Source organism: Haematobia irritans, chromosome 5, assembly GCF_050003625.1.
Source record: "Haematobia irritans isolate KBUSLIRL chromosome 5, ASM5000362v1, whole genome shotgun sequence".
Classification (NCBI taxonomy): domain Eukaryota; kingdom Metazoa; phylum Arthropoda; class Insecta; order Diptera; family Muscidae; genus Haematobia; species Haematobia irritans.
The window spans coordinates 75,730,663-75,742,889 of NC_134401.1; the positions used below are offsets into that span (position 1 = coordinate 75,730,663).

At 32.8% G+C, this 12,227-nt stretch overlaps 1 protein-coding gene across 3 annotated transcripts in view; it reads right to left on the reverse strand.

The window, feature by feature from the left end:
* The window catches only part of slim (scruin like at the midline), a 20,352-nt gene extending 11,847 nt beyond the window's left edge, over positions 1-8,505 (reverse strand). The window contains exons 1-2 of one of the 3 annotated variants that reach the window (XM_075310791.1): positions 8,206-8,505; positions 7,229-7,910 (exon numbers count right to left, since the gene is read on the reverse strand). In XM_075310791.1, the coding sequence (XP_075166906.1) occupies positions 7,229-7,885 (657 nt within the window). In that variant the 5' untranslated portion in view covers positions 7,886-7,910; positions 8,206-8,505. The other 2 variants (XM_075310792.1, XM_075310790.1) reach the window with 2 other exon arrangements.
* Between the last annotated feature and the right edge of the window lie 3,722 nt (positions 8,506-12,227).

Below are 12,227 nucleotides of genomic sequence, written 5' to 3' on the forward strand. Positions count from 1 at the left end.
AACTCCTGTCCTGGAAGCTGCTTGTAGTCGGCTTTGACGTAGGTTTCGTCGTCCATTACCACGCAGTCAAACTTCGTCAGCATCGTCGTGTACAGCCTCCGGGATCGCGCTTTGGCCGTTGTATTTTGTTTATCATCGCGATTTGGAGTCACTACCTTCTTGTAAGTCGATAGTCCGGCTCGTTTTTTGGCTCGATGCACGGTTTTGACGATACACCCAGCTTATTTGCGGCATCTCGAAGAGAGAGGTTAGGGTTTCGCTTGAAACTACCGGCAACTATCTTTGTCGTCTCAGCGGCTTCCGGTTTTCGATTTCCCCCGATCCAGACTTCCTGGCTGTCGACAAACGTTCCACAAACACTCTAATTACATTTGTAACGGTTGATTTGGCAACTTTTAGCGATTTTGCCAGCTTTGCGTGCGAGTAGCTCGGATTTTCGCGATGCGCGAGTAAAATTTTGATACGCTGCTCTTCTTGCTTGGACGGCATTTTGACAACTGAAGAGTGAATTCCAAAATCAAAATAGGAGCAACATTCTACACACACACACCTTCAAAATGAGGGGTGTTCAGGTTTTTTAAATGCAAAATTGAAAGAAATACGTCAAGTTTATATTGACCAAATTTTGACCGTATCACCCTTTAAATAGAAATAAGAATAAAAAACAAGTATATACGGCCGTAAGTTCGGCCAGGCCGAATCTTATGTACCCTCCACCATGGATTGCGTAGGAACTTCTACTAAAGGCTGTCATCCACAATCGAATTACTTGGGTTGCGATAACACTTGCCGATGGCAAGGTATCGTAAAACTTTTTAACACTGTCTTCTAAATTGTAAGTTAGTCCATAAGGGGTATATATTAAACAAAAAAAAGGCCGATTAAATACGTATATAATTCAGTTTGACAAAATTTTCTATAGAAATAAAATTTTGACAAAATTTTCTATAGAAATAAAAACTTGGCAAAATTTTCTATAGAAATAAAATGTTGACAAAATTTTCTATGGAAGTAAAATGTTGACAAAATTTTCTATAGCAATAAAATTTTGACAAAATTTTCTATAGAAATAAAATGTTGACAAAATGTTCTATAGAAATAAAATGTTGACAAAATTGTCTATAGAAATAAAATGTTGACAAAATTTTCTACAGAAATAAATTTTTTACAAAATGTTCTATAGAAATAAAATTTTGACAAAATTTTCTATGGAAATAAAATGTTGACAAACATTGCTATAGAAATAAACTTTTTACAAAACTTTCTATAGAAATTAAATTTTGACAAAACTTTCTATAGTAATAAAATTTGACAATTTTTACATGGCTGTTAGAGGCCATATACTAACGAAATGTACCAAATTTCAACCGCATCGGATGACTTTTGCTCCTCCAAGAGGCCAAATCTGGGGATCGGTTTATATGGGAGCTATATATAATTATGGACCGATACGGATCAATTTTTGCATGGTTGTTAGAGACCATATACTAACACCACGTACTAAATTTCAATTGGATCGGATGAATTTTGCTCATCCAAGAGGCTCCAGAGTTCAAATCTGGGGATCGGTTTATATGGGAGCTATATATAATTATGGACCGATATGGACCAATTTTTGCATGCTTGTTAGAGACCATATACTAACATCAGGTACCCAATTTCAAACGGATCGGATGAATTTTGCCCCTCCAAGAGGCTCCGGAGGTGAAATCTGGGGATGGGTTTATATGGGGGCTATATATATTTATGGACCGATATGGACCAATTTTTGCATGGTTGTTAGAGCCTATCAATATATATATATATATATATATATATATATATATACATATATATATATATATATATATATATATATATATATATATATATATATATATATATATATATATATATATATATATATATATATGTATATATATATATATATATATATATATATATATATATATATATATATATATATATATATATATATATATATATATATATATATATATATATATATATATATATATATATATATATATATATATATATATATATATATATATATATATATATATATATATATATATATATATATATATATATATATATATAAAGGGTGATTTGTTAAGAGCTTGATAACTTTTTAAAAAAAAAAACGCATAAAATTTGCAAAATCTCATCGGTTCTTTATTTGAAACGTTAGATTGGTCCATGACATTTACTTTTTGAAGATAATTTCATTTAAATGTTGACCGCGGCTGCGTCTTAGGTGGTCCATTCGGAAAATCCAATTTTGGGCAACTTTTTCGAGCATTTCGGCCGGAATAGCCCGAATTTCTTCGGAAATGTTGTCTTCCAAAGCTGGAATAGTTGCTGGCTTATTTCTGTAGACTTTAGACTTGACGTAGCCCCACAAAAAATAGTCTAAAGGCGTCAAATCGCATGATCTTGGTCGCCAACTTACCGGTCCATTTCTTGAGATGAATTGTTATCCGAAGTTTTCCCTCAAAATGGCCATAGAATCGCGAGCTGTGTGGCATGTAGCGCCATCTTGTTGAAACCACATGTCAACCAAGTTCGGTTCTTCCATTTTTGGCAACAAAAAGTTTGTTAGCATCGAACGATAGCGATCGCCATTCACCGTAACGTTGCGTCCAACAGCATCTTAGAAAAAAATACGGTCCAATGATTCCACCAGCGTACAAACCACACCAAACAGTGCATTTTTCGGGATGCATGGGCAGTTCTTGAACGGCTTCTGGTTGCTCTTCACTCCAAATGCGGCAATTTTGCTTATTTACGTAGCCATTCAACCAGAAATGAGCCTCATCGCTGAACAAAATTTGTCGATAAAAAAGCGGATTTTCTGCCAACTTTTCTAGGGCCCATTCACTGAAAATTCGACGTTGTGGCAGATCGTAAGTCTATTCACGATGAAATGTCAAAGCATACTGAGCATCTTTCTCTTTGACACCATGGCTGAAATCCCACGTGATCTGTCAAATACTAATGCATGAAAATCCTAACCTCAAAAGAATCACCCTTTATATATATATATATATATGTATATATGTATATATATATATATATATATATATATATATATATATATATATATATATATATATATATATATAATATATATATATATATATATATATATATATATATATATATATATATATATAATATATATATATATATATATATATATATATATATATATATATATATATATATATATATATATATATATATATATATATATATATATATATATATATATATATATATAATATATATATATATATATATATATATATATATATATATATATATATATATATATATATATATATATATATATATATATATATATATATATATATATATATATATATATATATATATATATATATATATATATATATATATATATATATATCCGATCAACCGGATCGGATGAATTTTGCTGCTCCGGAAGGCTCCGCAAGCCAAATTTGGGGATCGGTTTATATGGGGGCTATACGTAAACGTGGGCCGATATGGCCCATTTTCAATACCATCCGACCTACATCAATAACAACTACTTGTGCCAAGTTTCAAGTCGATAGCTAGTTTCGTTCGGAAGTTAGCGTGATTTCCACAGACGGACGGACAGACGGACAGACGGACGGACGGACGGACATGCTTAGATCGACTCAGAATTTCACCACGACCCAGAATATATATACTTTATGGGGCCTTAGAGCAATATTTCGATGTGTTACAAACGGAATGACAAAGTTAATATACCCCCATCCTATGGTGGAGGGTATAAAAAATATTTATAAATAGTAAAAATACTAAATGTTAAATATATATTAAGATATAGTAAATATCTCATATTAAGCGTTGAAAAAATGGCTCCCCAGCCAAAGGACTTGCAAATGTGTATTTAGAGTTATGGAACACCCGTTGATAATGCGTTAACAATGATTATATTCGTGGTAAAGAAAACTCCAAAAACCTAGCTCTAAAATTATTAATAGGAAAATTAAAACTACGAAGGTTTAAAGGTAGTCTATTCCATATACGAGCAACGTGGACAATGAAGGAACGTTCACATATAGAATGCGATATACGAGGCAACATAATCTGTGGATTGCGAGTCGATCTGGAGAAAAACACCTTATCAAGAAAAAGCAACCTAGATCCACAATGGATGGCCCTATAAAAGAAGATCAGGTTCCGCAATTGAACGTACAGTGCAAAAGGCATCCCAAGGAATTCAATAGCTTGTTCCGAAACGTGGTCAAATCGACCCAAACTGAACACAAAACGTACTACCATATTGAATATCCTTTCCAGCCTATGCATATTCTCCCCAGTCGTACCGGAAATCACTTCAATACAGTAGCAAATATTCGACATAAGTAAACCAAACGCAAGTTTTCTCCTGACAAACAAGCGTAAGTACATGTTAGTACTGTAGAGCCTACGTAGGGAAATTAATACCTTCGAAAACAAGTAATCAATATGGGCCCCAAAATTAAGTTTTCAGTCTAGAAAAACACCAAACATTTCATCACATCAACACCTGTAACTGGCGTACCTTTATAAGTAACATCAATTCTCCACGGCTGTTCAAGTACTGGTCCAAAAAGCAAGTATTTGAATTTCGAGACATTGACATCTAAATTATTTGACTCCAACCAAGTACCAACCATATTCAAGACACAGTCAACACTTGTTTGAAGCTGAGAAATACAACTATTATGGAAAAAGAGATGGATATCATCAGCATACAGAAAAGGAATACAGTACTTTGGAATGCAGCTACAAAGGTCATTAAGATATAGAATAAAAAGCAATGGACCTAGGACCGAGCCCTGAGGAACGCCACTACTAATTGAAAGTGTATCGGACGTAATGCCATCAAATTGGACAAATTGGGAGCGGCCTGATAAGTACGAAAAAAATCAATTTACAGGCATCAGAACTAAATAAAAATTTGGTCCTCAATTTACCAATCAGCTTAATGTAATCTACCCTGTCAAATGCTTTGGTTAAATCCAGAGCAACAAGCACACCACTCTCACATATATATATATATATGTTTCAAGAAAAATAGTGGCGAATAATTTAGATTTGGAAAACACGGTAAATGATTTTTTACATGATAAAAAAAAATTTACCGACAAGCGCAGTTAGTTTAATTATTTCCTCAAATTTCAAAGGGATATCGTTTGTGATAAAATTAATGTTGGATTGGCATTTATTTCATACACATTGTGTTTGTTATGTCTACTCGATGATAACGGATAAGAGTATAAAGAAATAGGAGAACAAGTTGTTGCATTCTAGTATACATTATAATATTTATATATCTCAAATACTCACAAACATTTAACAATAATAAATACATATACATCATATGTACGTGTGTAGAGGTGGGGTCGAATTCATACAAAAGAAACAATCAACATTATATACACAGGAAGTTGTAAGTGTGCGTATGTATAGAACTGGTTTATTTACAAAAGTTTATACTTTTCTCTAGGCAAGTTATACGTATGTGTCGTCAGCAGCTGTTTTTATTTATATTTTGTAGTAGTATGTCCCCATAAGTATAAAATGGTGAATTGAATGTTGGTGGTGGATTATTACGGAGGTCAGACAGAGACGAAGGTTTGCTTTCGTCATTAACTACGTAGTACACCAATGAGTCATATCTTGGTTATTTGTTTAGAATATGCGTATCAAAACACGAGACAGTAAAAACCTCCTCCAATGCAGGGAATTAATATATAACGTTTATGATTTTAGATGATGAAAGCAAGAAATATTTTTCTTTCTAAGGAATGCTGGAGTGTTATTTGACTTTTATTTCTGTTCATGACAATAAAATATGTGATGTAGATTTGTATTAAATGAGTAAAATAAAAAATTCTACATCATTTCCAGGAAATTCATATGAAACTACACAATAATTTCATATATGTTTGCAACAATAGCCTAAAACGTGACCTCTAAACCTACTACTATAAACTATAACATACTTTGGGCAATTTAACGAGTTGTAGTTTTTAAAATTTGATTGCGAGAAGTCAAACGTGTCAGATAAAGTGTGTCACCATGGGCTCACCGAGGTTGATAGTCTTAAGTCGATCGTTCCCGTGTCATGTGAATTACTATACTTTACTGGGAGTTTCTTGGGCAGTACAAAAATATGCATAAAATTCTGTAATGTTGTGCACGGTTTTCTTCAGTGATATATTTTTGTTTTCAACCTGTAAAATAATATGTAGTTAGAACATTTAATCATAAAAACAAAGCCAGCTTCCAATATTATAAAGCTTACTTTATTTTTTTAGATTAGAACCAGTAATATTCATACTCCTCAATGAAGAGAGAAACAACTATACTATTAACGATTTATAGTCGAACATCTTTATAATGTACCCGGATTATAATAAAGTTTTTCTACGGAACTATTTTTGTAGAATTTTCCGTACAAATGACTAGGGTTATAACAAAGTTTTAATTACAGTGGACAATATATGTTGTCCGTTGAATAAAAATATTGACAAATCAGACCAAGAGAAAAACAGACAGAAATGTCTTTGAATTTCAATTGAAGTGCAAATTGCTAATGTAAAATAAAATCAGAAGTTAAATTTGTGAAAATCAGTTAATTTCCACGTAGTAATTCAAATTATCATTGTTATTTACTGCTGTTATAACCAACTAAAAGTACCGGTCCCTTGGGAACGTATTTAACTGTATTAGCTTTCTCGATATTAAATGAATACACTGCTCTAGAGGTAATGCCTCGGCAATGTCGATAAGAAATTTGAATATATTGGCGAACATATTAAGCGTAAGAAGGTTTTTAATATTGGAGTACCATGTGTGTATTTTAAATAGAAATAAAGACATACATTTCCTTGCCGTAAGAACTGCGAAAAAGTGTAAAATCGAATTTTTATTTTTTGAACTCAATATAAATAAACGAAGCAGTTGCTAAATAAATCCACCACTGCGTTGTAAGCCGTATTAATAATAAAAATGTAAAAAAATCTTATTGGAACGGTATCGATATTCTAGGAAAGGATACTTTTGGAAACAATGCAATCATGCATTGCAACCATGACAGTTGTAAGTATAAAACTTTTTAATGTCATCGAAGGTATTCTTAAAAAATGTAATTATAGGTATAAAAGAATACAAATAAATATATGGAAATAATACTCACAATTAAAACATTGTTGTAAATCACCAATGCGTTAGATGCCAACTCTCTAGGCATTTCAGAATTTTCAGCATCTAAAAGCAATTTCCATCTACTTGTTGCAAAGTTGAACGCCCATAGTTCTTGAAACAGCATACAGGCATCTTGTTGGGAGGAATTTGGTGTTCTATTCGGATTATACCCTCCGAGGGAATAAAGATGTGATTCCGATGCAATTATGCGATGTCCACTTCTGGCTATTGGAAATTCTCCGGCTTCGTGGCGGGATTTGTACTGGCAGCGCATGAGGCGTAGTGGTTTGAAACTGTAGGTACGTTTAGACTGCTGCCGATACCGATTCAACATTTGACGAATCTGGTTGAAGCAGGTACTTGAGCTTTCCATTTCAAAACCCATTGAGGCGTCATCAACAAATTCGTCGGAAGACCACGATTCCGGCTCTCTTAACTCTGGAATTTCATAATCAGCACTACTATCATCGTCATCATCTTCATCGTCGTCATCAAAAGCATTGTCAGCGTCGCTCTCGTTATCACTGTCCGCTTCCATTACATCCATTGCTATATATTCTTGAGCACCCAATTGCAAATCCTCCATTACTTCATAGTTTGGTTCTTGATTAAGTTCATTTTCGCCTTGATGGCCATCTTCTTGTTCCATTTTGATGCCCCGATCAATTAGTCCACTGAAATATGTGTATGTGTGGTGAATGAAAGTGTTAAGTTCTTGGATATTATTTAACAAATTTAATACGAAACCAACGATGAATCGTAATATTTTCATAACAAGAATTTTGAAAAAAAATGCAATTCACTTTATTATAAGTCAAAATATAAAGAATAAAAAAGATTTTCCAATAAAGATCTTATATTTTTCTTGGTTAATCAATTTTTTCTAAAACGTATTAACAACACCAGCTGAGCACTAACACATGGACATTTTTATTTATGGGGGCTGTCAATTTGACATTATTGCATTACCTTAGGCGTTCTTGTTCCTTGTGCGTAGTGTTCAGCTATATTTGCTCTCCGAGCACGTTTCACTAAATTCCAAGGTTTGGAAATTGATTTCTCTTGCATTTACAAAGGGTACAAACAGTTTATTACTATTCAAACTACGCCAAGTAAAATAATTCAACAATATTGGTCTTTCTTGCAGTGACCTTCATAATTCAATATCGTCTATCGTATTTTTTTCAACAGATTGGTGTTCCACTAAGAAACTTTTACTTTTGAATGAACTATCCGTAAACAAAAACACGTCAATACGTCATTACGTATGGGAAAATATAGCTCTGCTCGCTACGGGTCATGTAATATCAGTCAACAAATTAACTGCAACATGTTTGATGACATCGTGGATTTTAATTAAATAATCCATATGGGGTCTTTACATCATGTGAAGTACTGTTATAATCAAACGAACATTTCGTCTCTAAAGCCTAGTACTAAGATCACGTTTTCGCACGAAAAACTGTTATACTCCATATAAAAAAACGTTAAGGGCGGTACTCTGTTTGTTGGAGCGAAAAAAGTTCCCCTCAATCATTGTTTCGCGTTGAAAAATGATAGTGCTGACAATATATTTTGAAGGAAAAAAACAGCCATTTTGGAACTTTTTCGCGTTTATTTCATCGAAATGTATTGACAACATAGCAATATGTCACGAAATGATTACATATACATAGGCAACTAGTGGCTTGTTTGTTAACATTTTGTTTTGTGTTTATTATCCCGATGCCCAGTACAAATGAAACGATTGTAAAATATAATACACCAAATAAAGCTTTTATTTTGCTAACATTTGTGTTTAAATTTCATGTTTTATACATTATTTATGTTCTACAATATATTAGCGAGTGGCTAGATGTTGGTTGCTAGTTTATTACGGAAATACAACTGCATGTTATACTTTCTTTTATCAATCGGTCAGATTACATTTTTAAATAATTAACCGATCCACTTTTGGATTATAAATTCACAAAAATCAGTTTAATAAATAAATTATTTCTTAATTCACATTGCAAATAGCGCCATGTTATGAAAATACTGACTGATCGATTTACGTCAGTTTTTCAACTCGAAAAAAAAAACAAAGTATCACAAATGGAAAAAATTTCGCTAGTTTTTCGTATTTTTTGGTTTTGTATGGAGTTTCAATGCGAAAACCGAACAGATTACCGGCCTTATTACAAAATTAACATTTTATTTTTCCTTGGGCAATTGATCTGCTACTCCTTGATCCTTCGTATATTTTCGGAACAAAAATATGATCCGTGTTTGCGTTATAAACCCACACAAATAGTATTAATAAATAAATTATTTCTTAATTCACATTGCAAATGGCGCCATGCTATAAACGTCAGTTTTTCAACTCGAAAAAAAACAAAGTGCCACAAATGGAAACAATTTCGCTAGTTTTTTGGTTTTGTATGGAGTTTCAACGCGAAAACCGAACAGTGTACCGTAAATAGGGTCTCAAACCCAGAGATGTTATCTTATTTATGCGAAAAAATATGCCTGCCTATTTTTCGTGCGTAAAATCTATTCATCAAATTGCACTCTTTATTGCATACCAGTAATGTATGTGGTTTCTCAGACCAAAATATTTATGTGTTACAAACGGATTAACAAATTTATTATACTATATAATTAGAATATTAATTTGGGTCTTTCATATTACACTTCCAAAATGCACTTGAACGAGATTTTAACTGATTTTGTCCTATCAAAAGAAATTTCAAATCTCGAAAGATTTGTATTTTAAGTGTAATGCATGGCTGAACAAGAAGGTTAAATCATGGGCCCATATAATTACAATTTTTTTATTTCGACAAAATTTTAAGATGTCAAAATCATATGTTTATGGTGATTGCAGCTCTCCAAATGACACTGCATAGCAAATGCATCTCAAACAAACTCGCGCATTCATAGCTGGAGAATTGTTCAAAGATGACTTGAGTATCTTGATAACATATTCCAGACCCAAATTCCACGCACATCACTTTTTAAACTGCATCATAAACTGTTTTTGTTAATAGATGGCGAAGATCCATTTGACTGACTTCCATTCTTAGCTTTGGTGGGTATTATAGTCTTATTTGTCTCATATCGGCGTTCCTCGGATGAATTATCCACTTCACAATCACTCATAGGTGACGCAATTAAATTTGAACCTTTATTTTTCTCTGGATTTTAATTATTTTTTCAGGACAATTGAAAGAATAAATAATTGCCACTTTCACCAATGCCATACGATTCTTTTATCAGCTGATTTTGACTTCTTAAAATTGTAAACAACATATTGAAATTTGTTGTTTTTGTTATCGTGATTCAACCTCCTTATTCAGCCATGGTGTAATGTGTAATGGTTACTCGATTAATTAGATGATTAATCCCTTTTACATAATGCGCTTTACAGACTATCAGTTATTACGGACGGAATGTCGGTATTTGTAAAGAATCTTACAGTGTGTCGGATCGATACGACTTGTCGGCGATGACTAAATAATCGGTAAATGTGTTATCTATCCCATAAACATGCAGCAGTATCGATTATGCCTTCGGATTTAACTTATAATGTGCACAATATATAGGATATGTTCGACACGAGCACTGTTGTCCGGAATAACTGATAGTCTGTAAAGCGCATAAGGCCGGTATGAATTGCTATTTGCATTGCTATTTGTGGTAACGAAATTTTCGGTAGCGTTCAATTTGGTAAAGGCCGGTATGCACCTCTAGCGAAAAATTTCATTCCCATAAGAAATGCATTGCTATTTATGCTAACGAAATTTTCGGTAGCGCTCAATTTCGTAAGCTGGTACGCACCTCTAATGAAAATAACAGGGCTGTCAAAAGCATATTTTGGCAGCAAACATTTAATTTATTACAATCATTGTGTGCGTAAAAGTTTTAAAAGGTCTGTAAATAATAAACAATTTATTTGAGGAATATTTGGAACATATATTAACAATTTTTAAAAGCGGCTTAAAATTTGTGTACACAACCCTGTTTTTTTGTTGTAGACTTAAATAATTTTTTGCTACCGAAAATTTCGCTAGAGGTGCATACCGGCCTATAGCGCTTATTTCTAGGTTACAAAGACATATTCTACCTAATAAAATGGTGTATATTTTTTACATATAGGCCGGTATGCACCTCTAGCGAAAAATTTCATTCCCATAAGAAATGCATTGCTATTTATGCTAACGAAATTTTCGGTAGCGTTCAATTTCGTAAGCCGGTACGCACCTCTAATGAAAATAACAGGGTTGTCAAAGGCATATTTTTGCAGCAAACATTTAATTTATTACAATCATTGTGTGCGTAAAAGTTTAAAAATTCTGTAAATAATAAACAATTTATTTGAGGAATATTTGGAACATATATTAACAATTTTTAAAAGCGATTAGCTGGTTTATAATTTGTGTACACAGCCCTGTTTTTTTTTTTTTGTTGTAGACTTAAATACATTTTTGCTACCGAAAATTTCGCTAGAGGTGCATACCGGCCTTATGAAAGAAGATATTGTTACGAATTTGATATTTTTAGATTTAAGTTTATTTAAATTAGTTTCCGTTAATTTAAATTTCAAATTGTAACGATAAAATTACGTCATAATTTGTTAGAGTCATTTCTTTAGTTTCTAGTACTTTCCTAAACATCTTTTGTGTTCTTAGTTTTCCAATCGTGCATTGTAAAATTAACGCCTTTTGTTTTACTGTTATAATTATCGGTAATATGACCATAATCCCTTATGCCTGCACAGATGGTAGAATGCGCTAGCCAAAATAAGAATAAGCCTAAAAGTATGTGTGCCATATCACCTGTACAATAACGCCCCATAGAAAGTTCTAGATAGCCGAGACAATGAACATAAGTCTATAAATATGTGCAATGTCGCCCGTGCGACATCTACAAGGTAGTAGCTTAATCTCGAAGGATGTAGGCCAATTAGCGAGAACATTCGAAATCTTCATATCTCGGTATATAAACCCCTA